This window comes from Cibotium barometz, chromosome 32 (assembly GCF_041138505.1).
Source record: "Cibotium barometz isolate CiBa-2024 chromosome 32, ASM4113850v1, whole genome shotgun sequence".
NCBI lineage: Eukaryota > Viridiplantae > Streptophyta > Polypodiopsida > Cyatheales > Cibotiaceae > Cibotium > Cibotium barometz.
In genome coordinates this window covers 54,103,892-54,128,325 of record NC_141077.1, presented here as the reverse complement: position 1 = coordinate 54,128,325, position 24,434 = coordinate 54,103,892, and the positions used below count along the sequence as shown (strand labels likewise).

At 44.7% G+C, this 24,434-nt stretch overlaps 1 protein-coding gene across 1 annotated transcript; it reads right to left on the bottom strand.

Annotated features, from left to right (window-relative positions):
• Nucleotides 1–72: 72 nt before the first annotated feature.
• On the bottom strand, nt 73–22,744 carry LOC147620354 (ASI1-immunoprecipitated protein 1-like). Its single transcript, XM_086772560.1, has 2 exons — nt 21,786–22,744; nt 73–692 (listed from the first exon to the last, which is right to left on the bottom strand). Exons 1-2 carry the CDS (start codon nt 22,278–22,280, stop codon nt 537–539), a joined length of 651 nt encoding a protein of 216 aa, XP_086628686.1. The 5' UTR covers nt 22,281–22,744; the 3' UTR covers nt 73–536.
• Between the last annotated feature and the right edge of the window lie 1,690 nt (nt 22,745–24,434).

Genomic DNA, 24,434 nt, shown 5'->3' with positions numbered 1-24,434 from the left:
TGACAGATCCACTCACACTGTTATGACAACACCCATAATTTGGTTAACTAAGCAGTGTAACCTTGTGCTCGATTGTCAAAAAGAACAAGTTTTTCATTGATAAAACTCAAGGTACAACATCTTGCCCACAAGTTGGTTACACTACAATCATACACAAGAAAAGGCACAGAAAGTTTGTGCATGGGCACTACACAAGCTTAGCACTAGAATCTTTAGAAAGGATCCATGAAATAAGAAAGTCATGGGGTAACATGCTACAGTTTGGTCCATATTTACTTAATGGTTGAAAGTTTGCCAAAGCTTATTAGAACAGATGTGACTACCACCACTACCACTACGAAACTAAAAACGGAACTTGCCTACGCTCATTCGAGTTGACAACCGAATCTTCTACGGCACAGCTCAAATACGTCAGCAAGCATTTCAAAAAGATTTCTAGAGCCATGAATTCTCATTGAAGTCAGCATTCAGAAAAGATAGGCATGTATTGCCTACTTTGCTACTCTCAAATGTATTCAATAGACACACCTCTATGTTCAATCACCACCCTCATATCTGACCCCATAATATCGACTCAAGCGGTACATGGTTTTGTCTCTGATGCAAATTTGAATTTCATCTAGCTTTTTAATGTTCTCTTTCACCTTGTCTTCTTGTTCTTGTGCTAGTTTTTCCTCCTCTTTCCGTATCTCCTGCCAACACAAAAATGCCATCACATAGCAGTCAGCAACTATACTGCAGAGCATGAGCTAATTAGTAAGAATGAACAACTAAACACACACGTATACTACCTATCAAGAAGCCATGAGGACCTCCATCTTTGAGACCCAATCATAACCTAAATAACAACAATTCACTGCCAAACTGTGGCTGATTTATCTTGGTCTCCTTGGACTTTAAAATGGCAAACCCTGCTAAATCTTAATGGTTCCTCTGTAGTGGGACACATGCACCCCTTGTTGCACATGACAATATGTGAGCTTTCAGATGATCAACAAAGACACCTAAAAGCCCAACACAATGGACTGCCCAAGAGAGCTTGCTTGGGTCCTTACGGATATTGAAATCTTGACAGAGCCACTTAACAAAGACACCTAAAAGCCCAACACAATAGACCGCCAAGAGAGCTTGCTTGGGTCCTTATGGATATTGAAACCTTGACAGAGCCACTTGAGCTCTCTCAAGTCAACGAGTTGAAACACAGTTCTTGGAGGGGGTCACGGAGGACCTGTAATCCCAGATCTGTCTGTTGTCCCCCCTCATGAAGAAGGGGCCTGGACTCTATATGCACAAGAAGTCTGTGCTGCTAGATCTGCTCCGTTGTTGCCTATAAGACACTCCCATCTTCGCAGGGTGTGGGTGATGTCCAATCGTCTCTACAAGTGGTGTGACAGATCCATCAATGGCCTCACTGCATCGAGCCTGCCAAAAAGTGCCATGTGGCAATGATGCTGATGAGCGCACATCTATAGCCCACTCCGGTCTACCTGGGTCCCCTGGGAATCTAAGACCCACAAGGCCAAATAGCCAAGATCCGAAAGTGTGTGAGCCGAAGGGCGAGCCTTGTGCCATCCTCCTCGTAGAGTAGAGCCGCGCCCACCTCGTGGACCAAGCAATCGCACCCCTTGTAACAAAGGAAGAGTGCCGGACTAGGATGTGAACAGCCTAAGAATCCTCCAAACCTGCTATCCATTAAGGCAATCCCAAGAGCATGTCGCTGGAGCTTGATTCTCCTCTGGGACACCACATCGGCTGCACCAGGTGGCCGTCCTCCAATGGCCAACCACATGCATAGTTGCAAGCATTCGTTGCATTCGTGCATTCGCATTCGAGTTTGCCAAGTTTGCTAAAGAATGCTTCAAACCTTGGCGTAAATGCATTCGTGACATTTACTAGATGGACATTTTCCCTCGATAGACTAACATGTCAAATTTGGGGCTTTTTTAGGGGAGTTTCAAATTTCAAAAAATATCAATAGACACTCTACTTGAAGGTTGTAGGCTTTAGGCTATAGTGGGCTACGGTTGTGGGGTACATCACACCCCTTCAAGCTTCTTAACAATGTTGAAAGGTGAATGGCAATTGTACTCCCTGCATTGCAGTTTACTTATTCCAACATTCAGCAACGTTTTAATTCGGTATGCTTTGATGAGCCATGCCACCCAATGTTTAGTATTTACACATTACCCAAGAAAAACCTAAAACATGGCCGACCGCCCAAATTTTTAAGTTGCAAAAAAAGTCAAGTTAGCAAGGTGTTGCAAATGTGAAAATGTAGCAAACGTTTGCTAACCTATGCAAACAAGAATGTTTGCAACTATGACCACATGCCCACCGCGAGGTTTTGGCATGCAAGCAGCCAGAGGAAGAGAGTAATTTTCCAAGGTTGGAAGCTGCTCAAGATTCAATGCAAGAAGTCCAAGAGAAAATCGGGGGATATGCCGTGCTGGCAGCTGCTGCCAATGTACCATCAAGCTCCACCCAAGTGGGCTGAGTACTACAAGGGAATACTAAGAGCCTCCGGTTAGATGGTCGGGGAGGTATCCTACCCAAGAAAAGGAGCTTCTAGCTATTATCCATGCAATGAAAATTTGGAGACAATATTTGTATGGATCTCAATTTGTTGTCCGGACGGATCACCACTCGTTGAAGTATATTTGTGATCAACCCAACAAGAAGGGCCAGAAGGCCAGATGGGTTGACCTCATGCACGAGTTTGACTCTAAGATCCATTACCATAAGGGAGCAACTAATAGGATTGTTGATGCCCTTACTAGGATCCCCAAAGGTCAACGCTCTCTTTTACTGAGATATGCATGAGTGCCATGATGTCATGTGCATGCACATGGACATGCTTATCCCTAGGCTAATCCTTGAAGGGCAACAGATAAAAGACCAGATTCAGGACCAGATTTAGGAGCTTCTGCAGCTATTGTTGGCAGGGAAGATATTGTGGTGGGACCAGGTGGCTGTCGGCCAGCAGATAGAGGATTTATTGGTGTCATCTGCAGCAAAGTATTGTGTCCAGGGACCTAGCTGACAGCAGGTCGGCCAATCCACTTGTGCCTCCAAGGCTATAAATAGCAGGCGCATAGCTCATTGTTAGGCATCTCTCACCATTATGGGTGTTACTATGGCTTGCCAGAATTGTATCCTTTTTGTATACTCTAGTAGACGCTAATACAGCTTTCTTTCTTTCTTTCTCTCTCTCTTCTCTCCATCCTCTGTATGTGTTTTGCATCATGTTCCTGGAAAGGTGTTTAGGGCTGAAAGAAGACTCCGAGAGCTTCCACATGTGACACATGATGCACCTTGTGCAGGGCACCCAAGCATAAATAGAACCTTGGCCTTCATTGGTCGGCATTTCTATTGGCCACGGCCCACGAATAAAAATACTTTGTTGAGGATCATGTGCAGAAGTGTACCCAATGCCAGCTCAATAAAGCTCAAAGGCTTAGAGTTGGAGGGTTATTGCATCCCTTGCAAATTCCTGGGAACAAGTGGCAAAGTGTCTCGATGGATTTTGTAGTTAGATTACCCCGGACTAGTAGGGGCTATGATTCAATCTAGGTCGTTGTTGATTGATTAGGAAGATGGCTAGATCTATCCCTTCCAAGTCGTTGGTGAAGAGTCACCAGATGGCTCAACTTTTTGTGGAGCAGTTGTATAAGCTCTATGGTTTGCCCAAGGAGATTGTTAGTGACCAGGATCCCAAATTCACTTCACAATTCTAGCAATCAGTGTTTTCCAAATTGGAAACACACTTGAGCATGTCATCTTCAAATCATCTCGAGTTGGATGGTCAGATGGAGAGGACGAACCAGACTACGAAAGATATGCTAAGGGCATTTGTCTCCAAGGCACAGTGGGAAAGGTATCTTCCACGGATTGAGTTTGCTTATAATAGTAGTAAGCATGCGGCTAGTGGTTTTAGCCCATTTATGCTATGTACGGTTATTAGCCAAAGTCACCCATTGTCATAGGACTATGGGGGGTCAAGTTGCAATCAACAGTGGATCTATTGCAAGATATGCAGGATATGTTGAAAGTTGCACGGTAAAACGTAAAGAGTGCTCAAGATCGCGCTTAGCATCAAGCTAACAAGCGATGAACCCTGAGAGTTTTACAAGAGGACATGTGGCTATATCTTAAAGTCCCAAAGGACTCTAAGACAATGAGGGCATATGTCTCCAAGGCACAGTCTGAGTGGGAAAGGTATCTTCCACAGATTGAGTTTGCTTATAACAGTAGGAAGCATGCACCTACTCGTTTTAGCCCATTTAGGACTATGGGGGGTCAAGTTGCAATCAGCAGTGGATCTCTTGCAAGATACGTAGGATATGTTGAAAGTTGCAAGGGAAAGCGTGAAGGATGCTCAAGATCACGCTTAGAATTACGCTAACAAGCAACGATTTGGCCCTCCTAGCACTATTCACATGATGGAACCCTTACCCGGACACCGGACAAGTAGAAGAAGGCATGGAAACAGGGACCATGAAGTTTGCACATGGAAAAGCGCCAGTCTTGGTGAAAAAGCAAAGAAAAGCATAAAGTCAAATTGGGTTGACCGTGAGCCAAGAGCACCACTGGCAAGAGGAGACTGAGCCGGACAAAAAAGCTAAAAGCCGCTTTTTCAGAAAACCACTCGAAGGCCTAAAAGCAAGGCCCTTAAGCCAGAAAAGCAAAGCACAAGAACTTTGGAAAAGCTGGCCATATTCGAGTAATATTTTAAAAGTTATTAAGGGAAAAGCAAAGTGAAAAAGGAAAAGCAAAAGCTTAGCTTTATGGCAAAAAGCAAGGCTCCCCTCGAGTATAAAAAGGCTTGAAACTCTCTTGAAGCACCATGAATAGGATTGTTGAAGAGTGAGGATTCATCTTCCTCTCCATCATCATCATCAAGGCGTGGTCATCTTCATTGAAACGTGGACTTCATCATCACCAACTACCAAGCGTGGAGTTTAGCCTTCTGCTTGACGACGTCACTACCGACCCTTGCTTCTGCCACGTCATCCAATCATACAGCCGTACGAAACTGTACGTGTAACTATTTGGCCCTCCTAGCTCTATTTCACATGATGAAATCTATGCCCGGACACCAAATAGGTGGAAGAAGACATGGGGACAGGGTCCACAGGGTTTGATTAAGAAAAAGCACCATTCTTGGTCAAAAAGCAAGAAAAAGCAAAAAGTCAAACAAGGTTGACCACGAGCCAAGGGCACCATTGGAAAGAGGAGACTGAGCAAGACCAAAAAGCTAGAAGGCGCTTTCTCAAAAAGCAGCTCTAAGGCCAAAAACCAAGGCCTTAAAGCCAGAAAAGCAAGGCACCAAAAGTAAAAAGAGCAAAAGCAAAGGCAAAAAGAGAAAAGCAAAAGCATGAAGGCCTTTTGGCAAAAAGCAAAGTCTCGTACAAGTATAAAAAGAATTGGACTTCTCTTGTAGTACCATGAACAAGATCATTGAATATTGAAGAAGATCATGGAGTGTATGTGTTGGCATCATTATGATCATGGAAAGCTTCTTCGCCATTAACACCTTCTCCAACTTGCTTTTCATATGTACGTTTAGCCCTAGACTTGCATGGGCAATACAAACGCATGTACGGAGCTGTACGGACAAAAATTTCAAAAACCCTGAAACTGCTCCAAAAACCCAAAAATCTGCTTTGTGGAGTTTTTATCACCTGAAAACAATTAAAACAGGTTTTCTATCAATTTTCTTGCGAGAAAGAGCTTTTCCATGGTTTTCATCATCGAAAGGCTATAGGAGTTGTAGAGATTATTCATGGGATGAGCGAGTGGATTTAGAGCTTGGACATGAAGTTTGGACATGAACATGGAACTTGGACATAGAGCTTGGACATGAACATGGAACTGTTGGGGGTTAGGGTTTCACAGAAACAAAGACACACACACAAAGTTGGTACACAATAGCAAGCTTGTTGAGTAGGAGGGAAGCTAGCCTGCACACACACACAACCTCAAGCAGATGTACTCAATAATGATATGAAATGAAAGTACAAGTATTAAAAGGCCTAGGACAAAGTGCCCAACACACATAAGTGTGTTCACACGGGAAAAAACCTATGTCCAGTCAAAGAGAAAAAGTGCCCGTGAGTAAGCTGGGTTCACACCTGAACTAGCCGGGAGTGGACGTGACCAACAAACCTCCCTCAAGTGAATGGTGTGAACGGGTAGCAGCAGGGTGATAAAGCTGTGAATGCTGCCCTGCACTATGCTCCACAGTAAGAATGAACTGCAGTGCCAATGGAAAAAGCAAGCACTATATGACGGGGAAAAGGAGAATCCCCAATGTCATAGCGCTAATGCTAGAGCACAATAGTACATAAATGCATCACCAGAAATGCATGGCAAAGGATCATGTGGACATCAACCGCATCAAATCAAGAGGCATTGCATAGCCGACAGCACCCTTGGAGTCCATGACTGGGAAAAACCATCCAGCTGGCCAGGACAAATACAAGCGGCCAAAGCAAGACAACCCCCCACGACCTGAAAAATAGAGAAAATATGGGAAAAAATGGGGAAAAAGATAAGAGCTCGTGGGCGGGCACACCCACAACAAAGGCCCTCTGTGAGCACTATGGTACAGACAAGAGATGACTGCTAACATATATACACGCAAGTAGCCAAATCCTCATATTATCTCCTTTTCTGTGTTAATCTTCACAAAGCATTTCTCTATAGGCGAAGTGGTAGCCACGAGTGTATCGTAGGTCACGGGACTGTGATTGGACGTCTTCATTCTCAACCACATCTTATACTTGAATTTCAGGTTGTATTACTTATTTCTTGTACATAATACAAAGCAGTAGTTTAGGACTCTTGTGTGTGCTGTATGTGTGATTCCGCCACACTCTTCTTTCTATCTCTAGAAAACCCTAGCACATAGGTGCAAGTGTTCTATAGTTGGTATCAGAGCCTAGGGAACCTGCATTTTTTCTTCTCTTCTAGCATCCGTGTGCATTGACTGCTTAGATAGGGTAGAGCACTTAGATTCCAAGAGTGCACAAGTTCGGGTTTGGGAAAAGTGAATATTTCCGTTCTCTTCATTGCACCTCAATTAATTGGGGTATATTGTGCTTCCTTGGCCCACCAAAGGCTTACCTACCTCATCTCGCGAGACCGAAATCCCTCACCCGGTCCTTGATCACTTGATATTTGTCATGGATTCACAACTCACTAATTTGCTTCTCGTCATGAAAGCATCCATGAACACGCAAGCGGCTAAAATGGGGGATATATCGGTGCATCTCAACAGGATGGAAACACCACCTCCAGCATCGAGAATTCCAGATCTGGAATCTACAAGGACCCGTGCTTCGGAGCAAGTGTTGGAAGATTGCTGAGGAGATATTTCTTTTGGCTTCATGACGAACCTTGGCAAAGAAAAGCTAAGTATAATTTGAGTTTTGCAAAGTTGATGCTTTTTGGCAATTTATTGTAAGTGTTTTTGGACACTTAACCTTGTATGCCCATTGTGTGTCGTTTGCCTTGAACTATTTCAAGTAAACTTAATGGTTGAAAAGCCTAGTTTATATGGTTTTTCATACGGATATGTTCAATGACAATGGACTAAGTTTTTAGCATATCTTTGCTTGAGGATATTTACATATATGATGGTTTGGCACATCTATATGGTTATCGATGGCTCGGTGATTTCTTGGGCTTTATATACAACTCTATGGCTCCCTTTACTGGGATGGAGTACGTTTTTGGCTCCCTTTATTTGGGATGCGGTGGACTATGGAATTCATCGATATCTCATGGATCGAGGATTTCTATGGATTTCCATCATCAGCTGAAATGCTTGTAAAACTATCAATCGCAAACATACTTATGGAGAAACAGGATCTCTATGCCTGTGATTCATTCTTATTTTATATGAACTCATGGACTATCAATCGCAAACATACTTATGGAGAACCAGGATCTCTATGCCTGTGATTCATTCTTATTTTATATGAACTCATGACCCTAGTGAGTGACTAAGGATTGGTGACCCCGTAAACTCATTGAAGAGTTGGTGACTCCAGTGAGTTAGTATCTGGACTCACGGAAGGGTTGGTGACCCTAGTTAGTGAAGTCTTGTGGCAAGGAGAAACCATGGCAAGCATCTTTGGTTTCATGAAAGGGCCGTTGCCCTGGTGAACCACATGGACATGTGAAGCATGTTGGGCTTGGGCATGCGTATGGATCATAGGAGGGGTGCTCTTGTGCAACCCAATGGCATGGCAAGATGTTTTGTCACTATGTATTCTACTTATTTTATTTTTGCAGGTACTTAAGGCTACTTATTGTCACCATTTATGTGCTTGCCTGCAAATGAAATTGCATGCTGTTTTCATGCCTGCATGACCTATGTGTAGTTCCGGACTAGGGGACGCCCGCCCGTGAACCGTGCGTGTGAAACTATCTGCTGACATGGTTGTGTGGCATGTGAACAGGTGGTAAGTATTACCCAATCTAGGCTCAAATAGCCCTTAGGACTTAGCCAATATTTATAAGTGAGTGCGTTCCCACTTCATTAAAGTTTGGGCGCCCAAAAGTCACTTATAAATTATGACCGCTTCCAAGTTCACACTCACTGAAGTCCCGAGGCGGACAAGACTCAATGTCCAGGACCGAATCCTCCCTTTTTACTCATAAATGGGCATCTCCCCATGTCCTCTCACCTGATTGGACCCCAATTCACTTACTTATTAAGAGAAAATTCGTGTTTTCTCTTCATGAGGATTTTTGGAGACTGAAAACTCTGTTTTTCCACCATTTCTCTCCATTTCCAAGCTTTCCATAGCCATACCCAACTTGCTAGGGTGTTTTCCAAGCTTCCAAGAGTGTTTCCAAGTGCTAATCACTCTCCTACTCACTCCCAATGACTGAAATTCAGCAAAACAGCTCTCATTTTTGCTGTAATTTCTGGTCTTTTCGCTGAAAACCCTAATTTCAGCCTTCCTTTCTCAAGTTGAACCATAGGGGAAGCTTTCCCAGGGTTCCCTTCATCCTCTTGAAGACTTTTGTCGCGATATCAACACTTCTAAAGCTTCCAACGCGAAGGCTTCGGCTTGCAACAACTTCTATGAAGACTGGTAAGCTAATTGGACAATGTGTTGTCATTACTTATTCAGTAGAAGGGCAGGACTCCTTGTTTAGCCGCCCTGTGTAGTATTTCTCTTGTCCTATGTGTTCTTGAAGATGTTGCTACCTTGCTTGGTAGAACATAGAGCCAATGGTAGAGAATATGGACACTGAAGTCGGGCCGGGCATCAAGGCAGCTCCTTGGTGATCTACATCAACATACCATTGTTTTCTAAATGCTGAATTTCATATGCATTGGCATGGAGGATTTGGCAATGGATGCCCGTGAAGCTATGTATTGAATTTCTCCACAATTTACTCAAGCGAGGGGTCGGCCGTTCCGGCTCATTGTGTGTCTCTTGTCAATTCAGCAATTTACTTCTTGTATATGAGCAAGTGTCCTTCAAATCTTAGTGTATTTAAGTGTATTGATTAGCATTGTGTTCAACAAAGTTACACTGGTATCAGAGCATACACTTCTATCGTGAGAGACGATCACTGTGAACACTAGCTATCTCTACACTTAGAACATTATGGACAGCCATACAATGAATGTTGGAGATGTTAATACAAGAGGCAGGGACAATGAAATGCATGCCTCCAATGCTTTACAGGATGAGCAAACTCATGTGGTGCACAATAGGGAACATGAATATGTGGGACAGCCGTCCCGTGGCAAAGAGAAGATGCAAGAAGAAGAGTCCATAGTCTTGAGGGCTGAACTTACTCGTATGCAGGCTCTTCTCCATGCACAACAAGAAGAATTGAATCTCTATCGCCGCGAGGATCCATTGGTACATGATCGTTTGAAGGCCAAGAAAGCTTAATCTTATATGGATCATGCAATGGCAATGATTGCTCAAGAGTTGCACATGCAACCGAGGGATGCAGCACGTGCATACTTGGCTCGTACCGAGGATGCCTATGCAAAAAAGGCAACCATCCCACATGTCTTGGAATCCCCACTGGTGCCCGAATAAGAACTTATGTCTAAGAGGATAAATCTCCATGCTATGGGAGAGGAACAATCAGTGACTTCACGCCATGCAGGAATACCTTATGTAGCCCGTGAAGGATACAATGTTTACGGCAGTGGTCAAAATGTATGTCAAATGCCATTGCCGGCTGAAAATGTACATGCACAACACATGCAACATGGGCTGCAATTTTCTGTTGGTGCAGGTATTCCGCGTATCTCTCATGCCACTCATGCCTTCGAGTGTGCTCGTGAGGAAGAAGCTATGGCTGAAAATGTATCAATGCATGTTGAGGGGCCAGCCATGCCTCATGCTTACAGGGCACATGTATCTATGCCTTATGCATCACCTTTTGGCCCAAAAATGATGCCAGTTACAAGGGCTGTCCCAATGGACAAACATGGGGGAAAACATGTTGAGATGCACACACATGCATCAAAGTCTCGTGACTTCAAAGCCGGAGACAAGTCTATGAAGTTTGACACATATCATGGGGAATATGATGCATCAAAGGCACTTGCTTTTATTGCCCAGTTTGATATTGCTTTCAGTGATGAGGATTTCACTCAGAAATCCATGATCCGGCATGTAAGCATGTTCATGAAAGGCACTGCTACCCATTGGTGGCTCACGGAGAAGCTCTCACCGAATCCCGTTAGATCATGGAAAGAGTTCAAGGACAGGTTTTATGCTCAATTCTTGCCTCCCAATGCATTGAATGAGATAACAATGAAGTGGAATTGGGTAAAGCCAAATGAGGGGGAATCGGTAAATGCATATGTACAAAAGTTTTGGAAAGTGCTCTTGGAGATGTCTCCATTTATGCATGTCACTGAGGCGGAAAGGAAGAGAAGGTTTCAATCGGGATTGCAACCCGTGTACAGGCCTACAAATAGGAGAAGAAACAGTGGAAGGGACTGCCTTTACCACTTCTTCTCTGCTGGGCAGCAACAAATACTTGATCAACTACAGGCTGCCTAGCCCTGTTTTCCCTGGACTACGCTTCTTGCAAGAGCTTGTTGACTAAAGTATCATACTTGACAACATCAGGTCTGTCCTCAGTAACAAGTCTCCACGTGGAAGCAAAAGTCTGATATGACTCAGGTAAAGCATCAAAACAGTCTGCATAAGAGAATGATCAGGAATAATCTCTCTTGCAGAAATCAACTGTTCCTTGAGATCTTTAATCTCAGCAAGAAAAACATTCATGTCATCATCTTCCCGCATAATCTTCGATTCTAGCTCTTTACGCAGGTAAGAGATTTTTGCCTCGTTATTACGACCTGCATACAAACCAGCTAGAATATCCCAAGCCTGTTTTGCTGTTTTAGCTGAACGAATATGTGGGGTGATGTTACGTTTGACAAAAAGTGCAATCAAGGCATGAGCCTGCACATCTTTACCATCCCAACGAGCTTGTTCAGCAGTGGGTAAAACAACAGCACCAGTAGAGCTGCTAGAACCTACAACATCCTCAACAGATCCTACATCCACAGAACCTGGACGTACATCCATACCCTGCATAATGTTCAACACTCCTTTTGTAACTAAAACCTACTACATCATGTATGCCCAAAGTGGGTAGTTGTTGTCTCCATCCAATTTGTCATCAGCAGACAACATGCGAAATACATCGTTGCTGTTATCAGCCATGGCCACTGACTGAAACTGATGCAAAAGCTACCTGTAATGAAGCAAAGACTGAACAGAAAACAACTCGTGCTATGTAGCACGGTCCACAATAGAATAGTATGCCTATTTTGCAGAAAACTGCACTGTCGAAATTTCTGCACAAAATGACGAAAACACCTGTGCAGAACTTGAAATGCAAAAACGGAGCCCGAAACGACCTCAGATGCAATTTCTGAGAACGCGAAGCCCTATGGGCGCTTTTGCAGAGTATAGGGACCTGCAAGCGCTCGTGAAAGCTCACCTCAATCGGAGAACGTGAGTCGATAAATGTGTATAAAATGCTGAAAATGCTGGGAAAAATACCAGAAAAATCCTAGTAAATATCCTAATAAATATTGGATGATATTTGGGTTCCTGCACTGGTCTAGATGCTATGCATGAACGATGTGCAACGTGCAGCACGCTTTCTGATGCAAACCTAAGGTTTCTACTGACTCTATATGAATGAATGCATCTCTTTAAGTGAGGGACTTAGACTAACTGACTGACTTGCAATGGTTGAGAATGACCTACGTAGCTCGTGCTGCCTGACTTATCCTGGACTCGGGATTACAATGGGGTCACGGCGTGCATGTGACAAAACAATGAATTGTTGTCCCTTTGTTGTGTCGTAAGCACAAATGAGGGCTTTCTTTTGCTCCTCAACCTCGCCCTCTTGCTTATTGTCAAATACCACTGTGGATACAGCGTTTAAGACGGGCAAGAGTTGAATTGCATTGGTGGCCGATGCAAGAGGTGTAGGTGTAGCTGTAGTTGTTGCGGTGGCTACTGTGCAAGCAGAGGCTTTGGTCGCTTCTGCACCCTACCACTTGGTACAATCTTTCTTACCATGCCCCACGGTCTAACAGAAGAAACATTTGTTCTCCCCCTTATACCGAGTTTGCTCTTCTAGTTGGAGATATCCACCAGTGACGCCCTCCTTGGCCTTTTCCTCGGGTATTTTCTTGGGTGAAGTTTTTATCCTACTTGCCTCTTGAAGTGCTCTGGGAGTCTTTCTTATTATCTTTGCTATTCTAAGAACCCCCCCCCCGAGATGATGACTGTTGGGTGGTGGGATGATTGTTGTTGGGGTTTGGAGCTAGCCTGGGGTGCTTGGGCTTACCTCCATTCAACATCATTTCTTGATTCTGAGCAAGAGTGAGAGCCCTGTCATAAGACTGTGGCTCAAAATTACGTACAATAAACCTAATGTTAGTATCCAAACCTCTAATGCATTGTTTCAATTTATCCTCCTCGGATATACCTACCTGTTGTTGGGTATAAAGTCCCAGTTTCGCCTCCGGACCTTGATCATCGCGTAGCTCTTTTCGAGAGCTTCGTGGCCATATATTTACTTGTACATTTGGCCCCCATATGGGCCTTGTAAAGGCATTCTTTGTATTTGGTCCGCCGGGCGCCCCATAAGTTGGGCGCCCGCCCATACCCTTGTATCACTATAAATACGAGGTCTCCCTTGAGCCTCAATAAGACATTCAAGATATTCTTGAGCATTGTGTGAGTTCTCTCTCTCTCTCTCTCACTCTCACTCTTCTCTATCTCCTCTGCACTTCCTTGGCTAAAGCTCTTGTGTTTGAGTCATTCTCCTCCAACAACTGGTATCAGAGCTATGGAGGGAAGCTGTATGCAGAAGCTATGGAGTTAGAGGTGTCTTCCACCACTTGACTACGGGATCGTCAAACACCTCCCTTCTATCATCAAGATGGTGCGTTTTTTTTAGAGTGCTGCTCTTCTTTTTTTTTTAACGCAGGAGACTGTTTTTGCTGTTTTTTCTTGCTCTTCCCTCTCCTGCGTTTTCTGCTCCACCCCTGCTGCCCTTCTGCTGCGTTTTTCCTCTCCCTTGCTTCCCCCCTTTGCTGCGTTTCTGCTGCCCCTCTTTGCTGCGTTTGCTGTTCTGTCCTCTCCTTGCTGTACGGCTGCCATCAGCAGCAGCCAACACTGCTGCCAGCAGCCCCACGACCACCAGCAGCAGCTAGGGCTGCAGCCAGCAGCCCCACGACCACCAGCAGCAGCCAACGCTGCAGCCAGCAGCCCCAAGGCCACCAACAAGCAGTCCGGGCTGCAGCCAGCAGCCCCACGGCCACTAGCAGCAGCCGTCGTCGCCTCCAGCAGCCAGGATCTTCGAGCAACCCTCAAAAGACAGCAACATACTGCCCCTCGGGTTTACATCGACATTCGGTGATACTCTTCCGCCGTCTCCTTCACTTGAAGTTGTTTCATCAATCTACGAGCATCCTACATTCAACCCATATCTGGTACATAACATCTTGCTATTGCTTACTTTCTGAAGTGTCAGTTTGATAAGTCATGGCGTCTACAAGTGATCTTAAGGGTCTACTAGAGATTAAGAAGTTTGCAGGCACTGGGTTTGATCTTTGGAAGGTGAGGATTCAGAATATCCTCTATCTGCGGGAATGTGATACTGCACTTGAGCAGTTCAAACCCGCTGCTATGACAGATGATGAATGGGGAATCCTGAACAGAAAGGCCGTTGCCTATCTCCAGATGGCTGTTGCTGATGAGGTTCTTGTAGACCTCAAAGGGCTGACAACAGCCTATGCCGTTTGGGAGAAGCTGAGAAGCACCTATGAGATCACCACGCCAGTGAACCAGGTACATCTCATCAGGAAACTCATGAATATGCAACTTGATGATTCTAAGAATGCAGTAGAGCATATTACTACTTTCACAGGGGTGCTTAATCAGATGCAGGATTCTGGATTGCCTGCTTTTGATGATAAGTTGAAAGCTATCTTTTTGCTCACTACTTTGCCTGACTCTTGGGAAACACTTGTGGTGTCACTTGGGACAAATCCCAACCTAACTTTTGATGGAGTCAGGGGTGCTATTCTCAATGAAGATATCCGGAGGAAGACCTCAGAGACTAGCGGTTCTGCAAATGTCTCACGAGGGAGGACGACCAAGCGGGGAAATACTACTACCAATTCAAAGGGTAGAAGCAAGAGCAAGGGCCAGCAATCTGATGTTACATGCTACCAGTGTGGTCGTAAAGGCCACAAGAAGCCAGATTGCAAGTTTTACAAGATGGAGCAAGACCGGAAGAAGAAATCCAGTCATTCAAATGACAAAAAGAAGGAAAAAGAGAGTAATTCCAGCAAAGCAGAAGAGTTCGAAAAGGACAAGAGCAAGGCCAATGTGGCCTCTGGTGTTGTCATAGAGGAACTGTCTGACTCAGATGATGTGCTATGTGTTTTTTCTGCTAATGCACTTGATGTTCATAACTTGCATGTCACAGAACCAGATGTTATTCATGCCTTGATGTATGAATCTGATGTGCTTTCACAGACTTGGATTATTGACACGGGTGCCTCTTTTCATGTAACTCCTATCAAGGAGTGTTTTGCAACTTTCACTGCAGGCTCCCGAGGAAAGGTGTTCTTGGGGAATGATCATGCTTGCAATATTGAAGGTATGGGCACCGTGAATTTGACTTTGCAGGATGGTAGTGAGTTTGTGCTGCCAAATGTGAGGTATGTGCCTGGTTTGAAAACCAGTCTCCTGTCTGTGGGCCAGCTTGATGCCTTGGGATACACGGCCATATTTGGAAATGGCACATGGAAATTGACCAAAGGCACAAGGCTGATTTCAAAAGGATGCAAGAAAGGAACATTATATAGCCTTCATGGTCAGGCTTTGTCTGGTAAGTTTATTGCTTTTGCAGAGGTACGCTCCCACATGGAGCTTTGGCATAAGAGACTTGGCCACATGAGCCAAAAGGGTCTCTCCATTTTGTCCTCTTTGAACAAATTTGATGCAAAAGGAAGCAAGCTTGATTTTTGTAATGATTGCTTGTATGGGAAACAGAATAGGAGTTCTTACTCCTCTCGTGCCTCTCGCAAGGCTGAAAAGTTGGACTTGGTCCACTCTGATGTGTGCAGCATGCCCATTAAATCTAAAGGTGGTTCAAAGTACTTTGTGTCTTTTGTGGATGATCACTCACGAAAAGTATGGATCACTTTGTTGAAATCTAAGGATGATGCTTTTGCTGCATTTCAAAAGTTTTATGCATTTGTTCATACTCAAACAGGAGTGAAGATTAAATGCTTACGCACTGACAATGGGGGTGAGTTTGTTAGTACTAAATTTCAGAAATTTTGTGATGATAATGGCATTAAGAGGGAACTTACACCCCCCTATAGCCCCTCTTCAAATGGTGTGGCTGAAAGGTATAATCGTACACTGTGTGAAAGAATTCGATGCATGCTGTCCACAGCTAATCTATCTCAGGATTTTTGGGGAGAAGCCTTGAAAACTGCAGTTCATGTTTGCAATCGATCTCCACACACAGCTTTGAAAGGTGGAATCCCTGAGGAGGTTTGGTCTGGCAAACCGTCCTCATATGCCCACTTACGCATCTTTGGTTGTGATGCATATGTGCATATCCGCAAGGAAGACCGGAACAAGCTTGATGCTAAGTCCGAGAAGGGCACCTTCGTTGGCTACGGTGATGAAGGTGAGATGGGCTACCGTGTGTGGTTGCCATCAACCAACAAAGTGGTTCGCAGCCGGGATGTTGTATTTTATGAGGCAAAGCTGCTCCGTAATGTTTGTGCCTCTCATGGTGATCAGAAAAAGGTCAAATTTCAGCAAGGGCAGCCACCCATTGATGCTGAAAATGAGCCCCAGGATGCTTCACAAAGGGCTGAAGATAATGAGTCCGTGATATTTGAGCCAGAAGAGGTTGGACAGCCGCTTCATGCTCCTGGAGGTGTAGGGCAGCAACCCCTATATGCTGAAAATCAGGCTGTTCGTGAAAACCCGCAGCCTTTTGATGCTGAAATTATGATTCCTCCCGATATTGACCCCCAACCAGCCAATGATCATTGGGTACGGAGGTCTACTCGCTTTCGGAGGGAACCTCAGCGTTTTGATCCCTCTTTGCAACATGTTTTGCTTACAGATGAGGGTGAGCCTCTTACTTTCAAAGAGGCTAAGTCTTGTGAACTCCGAAACAAGTGGGAGCATGCTATGCAGGAGGAGATTAAGTCTCTACATGCAAATGACACTTGGGACTTGGTTGAGTTGCCCAAAGGAAGGAAGTCTATTCCTAACAAGTGGGTGTACAAAGTCAAGACAGTTGACGGCCAGCCTAAGTATAAAGCCCGCCTTGTTGCTAAGGGCTATGCTCAGAAGGAAGGGATTGATTTTCAGGAGGTCTTCTCTCCTGTGGTCAAAATGACCACCCTTCGTGTTTTGTTTGCTCTCACTGCTGTTTTGGATTTAGAACTGTATCAGATGGATGTAAAGACAGCTTTCTTACATGGTGATTTAGATGAAGAGCTGTATATGAAGCAGCCTGAAGGCTTTGTCATTCCTGGCAAAGAACATCTGGTTTGTAAGCTGAAGCGTAGTCTCTATGGGCTGAAACAAGCCCCGAGGCAGTGGTACAAAAAGTTTGATGCTTTCATGCTTAACCAAAAGTTTAATCGTAGCCATGCAGATCATTGCTTGTATACTAAAACTGATGCAGATGGCAGCCCAGTGATACTTGTGCTGTATGTTGATGACATGCTTCTTGCAGGGAAGAATAAGAGCATTTTGGAAGCTCTTAAGGACCAGCTGAAGTCAGCTTTTGCTATGAAGGACTTGGGTTCAGCTGAACATATTTTGGGTCTTCGGATTAGACGGGACAGAGCACAGAAGTTGCTTTTCCTCTCACAGGAGAAGTATATCCAGAAAGTCCTTGATAGATTTAACATGGCTGATTCTAAGCCTTTGGGTGCTCCATTGCAGCCCTATGTTAAACTATCCAAGGATGATTGCCCAAAAGATGATGATGCAGCCAGTACTATGCGTGGGATCCCTTATGCTTCTGCTTGTGGATCTCTTATGTATGCTATGGTTGCTACACGGCCAGACATTGCTCATTCAGTGGGAGTAGTCAGTCGTTTTATGTCCAACCCTGGCAAAGCACATTGGGATGCTATAAAGTCTATTTTGAGGTACTTGAAGGGGACACAGAAGAAATGCCTTATGTATGGTAAAGGTCCACTTGAGGTGCAGGGTTATTGTGATTCAGACATGGCAGGTGATTCTGATACCCGCAAGTCTACTAGTGGGTACATCTATACTCTTGCAGGTGGTGCTGTTTCTTGGTGCTCTAGACTCCAGAGGATAGTAGCACTTTCTACTACTGAGGCCGAGTACATCTCCGTCACAGAGGCTTCTAAGGAGGCCATTTGGTTAGCACGCCTTGTCACAGAGTTTGGATTGCCAGAGAGGGCTCCGGTCCTTGGTTGTGATAGCCAGAGTGCCGTATACCTGGCTAAGAATGCCATGTTTCATGCTCGTACCAAACACATTGATGTACGGTACCACTTCATCAGACAGGTGCTAGATGATGGTTTGGTCAGTTTGGTCAAGATTGGCACTCATGAGAACCCTGCAGATGCTCTCACCAAAAGTTTGCCAAAAGCACAGCTTGATATGTGTCTACAGCGGGTGGGAGTTACATAGCTTAGAGGAGCTTCACTGGCCCTTTAAGTGGGAGGTTGTTGGGTATAAAGTCCCAGTTTCGCCTCCGGACCTTGATCATCGCGTAGCTCTTTTCGAGAGCTTCGCGGCCATATATTTACTTGTACATTTGGCCCCCATATGGGCCTTGTAAAGGCATTCTTTGTATTTGGTCCGCCGGGCGCCCCATAAGTTGGGCGCCCGCCCATACCCTTGTATCACTATAAATACGAGGTCTCCCTTGAGCCTCAATAAGACATTCAAGATATTCTTGAGCATTGTGTGAGTTCTCTCTCTCTCTCTCACTCTCACTCTTCTCTATCTCCTCTGCACTTCCTTGGCTAAAGCTCTTGTGTTTGAGTCATTCTCCTCCAACACCTGTTGTGCTGACATGATTACTTTATTAGAGTATGTCAGCACGGGTAACCCATTTTGGGAGAGCTTTTAAAAACTCATCTTCAAGGTTGATCATGTATTGTGGAGGGAGAAACCATTTCTTTAGGTCGGACACAAAGGTGTCCCTACATACTGTGAAGCCCCTATGAACGGGTCTACATGTAGACTCGACCAATGCTGCCACCAAGTGACTACTTCGCTGGAAAGGGGAGGTGCCACCAGGTGGACTTGATCTTGTGGATCTGAAAGATTAGCCAATGGAAAATATCCTACAAATTGATGAATGAATTGTAATACGACTGCAGCATGATCACACTTACCATCATACTTATTCGAGTGAGCTCCTATGACGGTGATGGTTGGGGTGGTGGAGGAACTCGTTCCTTGGTTCACAAGTGTAGGGAGAAGAGACAACGCATTTGCTTACATAGTGGCTATCAACTACTGGTTTTGGCGTTGCATAGCCTCGCGTTCAAGCCTTTCTTGGGTAGCTTGGTCTTCCCGTCTTTGGTCTTCTTCGGCCCTTCGTTTAGCGTCCTCGGCCCTTCATTCATCCTCACGTCGAGCTTCTCTAACCGTCATTCTTCCGCCTTTTTGGCGTCTTCTTTGTCTCGTGGCGTCTTCTTTTGGCTTTTTCTCCTTCTTCTTTGGCTTTTTTTGCCTCTTCTTCAACTTTTTTTTCTTGGGCTGCTTCTTCTTCTTTGGCCTCAATTCGTTGCCTTAGCAACCTGTTTTGCTCCAAGAGCAATCTGATGAAGTCTTCATTGCTTTGCGGAAGCATTTTTGTAGGAGTTGTCTCTTACCTATAGATCTCTTCTTCAATATCTTCTTTGTAGCTTGTTGACGATGTCTCTCCTGACATTGTGGAGACCTGGGTGGTTTTTCCTAACCGCAGTTTTATCATCCACGGAATGCTCTCACTTTAGGGTAGCCAACTTGGGTTACAACCTACAACTCTGATACCAATGTAGGCTGGTCCGACAAGAGGAATCTAAGCATCAATCGGCTGGTCCGACAGCAGTCGGCCAGCTCCTGCAATGTTCCAGAAGGACTATAAAAAGCAAGCATAGCTCTTCATTCTAGTCATTCAGTCCTTTAGGGATTGAGTCCCTTAGGGTCCAAGTAGGGACTAGAATTTTGGTGTTTATCACCCTTTTATGAAGACAGCCTAGGGCTGTAGCAGAGTAACCCTTTTTGTACTATATAAATATACTGAATTTCCAGCATATCTCTCTCTCTCTCTACTCTCTCTTCTTATCTGCGTTTTGCATCAGCATGTTTCCAGGAGTGTTTAGGGCTGAAAGAAGACCCCTAGAGCTTCCGCGTGTTAACAGTAAAGGTATTTGTAGGAGAGGGATGTGGTTTACCACCATCGAGATATGAAGAAAGTCAAAGAGGAGAACTTTCAGGCTAGAGGACACCAACTCCCCACCATGGCCGAAGCCACCCAACTGCATCTACACCAGCAGCCAAAAATGCGTGAGCATGTCAATAATCCGCAAGTCTTGTCAATGATGGGAGAGCTCCGCCTGCCCGTGAATGGCGATAGACAACGACTCCATATCGTCCCTCAAGCCGCGCTCAGGAGGAAAGAGAAGATCAACACGCAACTCTCCAGGGTGGATAGCCTGCAGTGATGCTGCAGAACCACGCAGATGCGGATGGGAGCCACCATCTCCTCGAAAATACCTGCTTCCGCAACGAGAAGACCTCGAAAGAAGTTGTAATCCACGGGCTGCCCCAAAACTCCCAATGGGGGTGGGGGTGGGGGGGGACTCTCTGGGGGAGAGCATGCACCGGAGAGGCAGCAAGGGTCGTCTCAACCGGCTCAATTAAATCGTGTATCAATCGGTGCACCGAGCTGGTCTGCTATCGCCTCTCTGGTGTGATTGGGAAGCCCGAGCAGGGGGTACGATGCTTGGTCGAAGCTATACTGCCACCTCACAAAGAAGACCTGGGTCGTCTACAAAGTGATTTTTCCCAGCTTGCCGATGAGGCCAGCCTGCATAAGATCTCTGAGTTGTCTGCACGCTAGGTGGCTACCCCCCCCACAATCTTGCAAACCAAGGCACAGGCCTCTAGGGTGGCAAAGATCAATGCGATGAGCCGGAGGTCCGCTTCAGAAAAAGATGAGCAAGGGACAGCATCCTCGGCCGGGGATGACGATTGGCTGCCATGGAGTCCTCCTGAAGGGGAAAGACCAGAGGAGCCAAAAGCTTGCCAAGAGAATAACAAAAAACCCCAAAGCTGCAACCTGAAAGGAAGCGGAGGCTGACGGGCGGACAAGGAAAAAAGATGGGAGCAAGAGAGGGAGGAAGGGTGGCGCATAGCACGGGGATTCAACGGGGCAGAGGAGGACTAGTGGAAAGGGGCGACGAAGAGGCTGGGCATAGAGGCTAGCAGACGGGAGGCAGCAGACATCTCACACGATCACGACATTGTTCAACCAAGGTTGAGGACTTGCAACAGAATTGTTGCTTTTTTGAAAGTAAGGTTTTCTAGTCCGAACTTGCTAGGAAAAGGATAAGGATACAAAAACTGTAACATCAAAAGCCGCGTGCATGCGTGTGTGCGTGTGTGCGTGTGCGTGTGTAGCAAATGGGATCAGTATTGTGTGGTAATTGTGTAAATGTTGTCTATCTATGCATACTGCATTAAACAGTCAATCACTTCCACAAGTGTATCTGACACTTAATCCCAACCATAAGGGTATGGGAGGGGCGGGGCTGAGTCCATTGGTTATTGAACCCGGCACCTGAGCGATAGAGCTCGAAGACTCTTACCATCCTCACATTTTTATTTTTGTTTTTATTTTAGAGTATCTAACACTCCTCTTTCCAAGCTCTTATGGCTACCCCTCACCATCCCTAAAGCCAACAAGTTCCATCATCATCACAGGCTCGTAATTGCGCTTGTGTGATCCGTCTTTAGCCTTAAATTGGTCTTCATCAGCAGATGTTTCTTGCAACATGTATAAGCAAAGGACATCTATCTTCAATCATTCTATCCGTCAAAAAACCGTTACACTCGTCAAACCTTTAACCCTTTCCTGACTCTAGGGCATACCCCATCCACATACAGACATTGCATCATTCACTCTGCAAATCTGGAAATTGAGTTAAAGAAAAACTTTCTATTTAGAGTAAGATTAACCTGCATAAGGTAAGCTGTCTCCGCTGCGTGCCTCTTGGCTAGTTGTTTCTGCTCATTGCACTTATCCCAATCAGGATCACCGGGCTTTACCCATTCGCAAACGCGTTTGGAGCTGTTGCTAGGCTTTCGAGGCCTGTCCGGAAACATGGTAGACGCGGCTGTTACGGCTCGCACGGGCCTGGGGACTCCCTTGAGCATGAAAGCGTGGTCATGGATCTCCTTCACAGCGCGAGAGGCTTCACGGGCGCTGTTCATCTCCACAATGACACGTTTTGCGGCAAACTTAGAGTCAAGGGGATCGGTGATGATGTCGATGGAGACCACACTGCCAAACTGCCCCAGGGCGGTCTGGATCATGGGGACAGTGGCCTGCGGGGTCACGTCTTCCAGCACGAGGCACCGTTTCACCTTCTCCTCGAACTTCTGGAACTCGTTTGCGGCATTGGAGGGGGCAGGTTTCTGCTCCAATGAAGATGGCTCAGCTGCAGGTCCCATCTGCTGAAAATTTTCCCCTGCTACAAAATTCTCCAAGAAATCGCAGAATATCTGCAACCCAAAACTCTTTTGCAAGATTTACTGCAACCCAAATTTCTTTTGTTGAATTTCTGCAACCCAAATTTCTCTGCTTTTATGAATTTATCCCTGATCGCTCTGCTTTTATGGGACGCATCAGCTTCTCCTGCTTTTCCTTTCCCCCAAACCTGAGGCTCTCTTCTTGAAACCCTAGCTTGCTCCAAAACCTTAGTTTATCTTATGTTTCTAATCTATTGTTGCAGAATTTCTTTATGTTCTCTTTTTTCGCTCGTCAATTTCTATTCACTTTTTGTTTCATTCAGGCGTCCAAATATAACTTCAAACAATACGAACTAAAATATCAGCAGTCGCTCACCAAACCAAAAATTCAGTAAGAGAACCCCATTCTACAACTAAGGCACAAGGAGAGAGGAGAGAAAAAAGAAATCTTGGATTTTTTTAAAATAAGAGGAAAAAATCCCTTTGATTGACTCTTTTTGTATTCCAGTTTCCATCCTGAGTTTCCCTTCGTAATGTCTTGGTTTCTTTTCTTAATGTCTTTTCTATATGCCGCAGCAACGCGCAGGTTGAGTACTAGTTACAAAATAACGACAAATTATATGTTTCATTCAGGACAGCATACCATATATGACATAACAGTTTGGTGGTCTGTCAGAAACATTTTGTAAAGCTTCCTAACCTTTACACCTATAGGAAAAACAAACATTCCAGAGTTCAGTATTTTAAACTTAACAAAAGCTAACATCTTTGGGAACCACTCTACGTGGGGACACCAACACATAATCATCAGCATTCAGTATTGCTTCTTTGTATTGCTGGGTTCTATCGCGGATAGACTAATACTTGGCCATGTACTCTTCACTTGGAGTCATACTTTCTTCAGACTCAAGGACTATTGGATTTGCCGAACAGCCAGGTCTTCCAGGATCGGGAGTACAAGCATGCTGATGTCAATCTCGAATAGAGGTCGTGGTTGAGGTGGCCAAGGTGGTGGTCATTTGGGAAATCAAAATTATGGATAGCAATAGTCCAATGATTCGTAACCGTAGCAAAAACACACATAGGTGGTGGAAGAGGCCGATCTCAAGGCAGGGGGAGCCAGAGAGGCCAAGGTAATTGGAAAACATAGCAATAATTAAGATTAGGTTCAAAGGATTACTTTTATTATGGGTAAACCAGGTGACTTAGTAGAATGTTGCCAGAAACATAGTGACATAAAAAGTGGCAAGTTGTAGCAAAACAATTGTGCATCTTCAAGCAAGTAAGCTAAAGATAGATGTGAGCATTTGTTTGTTATGAAGAAATTGTTAAATTCAGTGACCGTAGATGTATGCACAAATGGTGATGATGTATGGTATGTGGATTTGGGAGCCTTGAACCATATGACCTATCATGGTGAGTGGTTTAGAGATGTCAAAAATCTAAAAAAACTAGGTTATGTGGAGAGACGATGGGTGACACGACTTATCCTATTGCTCACATTGGGAATGTACCATTGGCTATGCAGGATGGTAAGATGAGATACTTGGCTGATATATTTCATGTGCCTAATTTAACAAAGAATTTAGTTTTTGTTGGGTAGCTAATTGAGCAGGGTTTGTAGGTATACTTCAACCCTTGACTGGTGCTATGTTGAGGACTTCAATAATAAATGTCATTTGGTTCTAAAGGGAATAAGAGTGGCCAGAGTGTTTACTTTAGATGTAAGTATGCCTGAGGTGAAAGCTACTATGTTTGCACAAGGTGTACGTGTTGTGGCCGATATAGATATCTGGCACAAACGTATTGGTCATGTGAATGAGTAGCGATTGAAGTCTATGAAGAATTTAAAAATTGTTATAGGTTTACGAAAGTTTAAGGTGGATGGAATGCATAATGTATGTAAACAAAGAATATATTTTCACATGACAAGAATGTAAGTAAGAGAGCACTTGATATGGTGCATTTAGTTGTATGGTGGTCAACAAAGGCGGCACTAATGGGAGGATATCGTTACTATGTATTTTCATTGATGACCACATACGTACGATGTGGGTATATTTCATCACATGAAAGAGAGAAGTGAAATGTTTACTCACTTTTTTAATTTCGTTGCACAGAATATAGGTCAGTTAA

Excerpts from the sequence above, each read along its gene's own strand:
- LOC147620354 (XM_086772560.1), bottom strand. The coding sequence starts at position 22,280 with ATGGGACCTGCAGCTGAGCCATCTTCATTGGAGCAGAAACCTGCCCCC. Across the intron at positions 693-21,785 it reads AGACAGCTTACCTTATGCAG|GAGATACGGAAAGAGGAGGA; the intron begins GTTAATCTTACT and ends TTGTGTTGGCAG.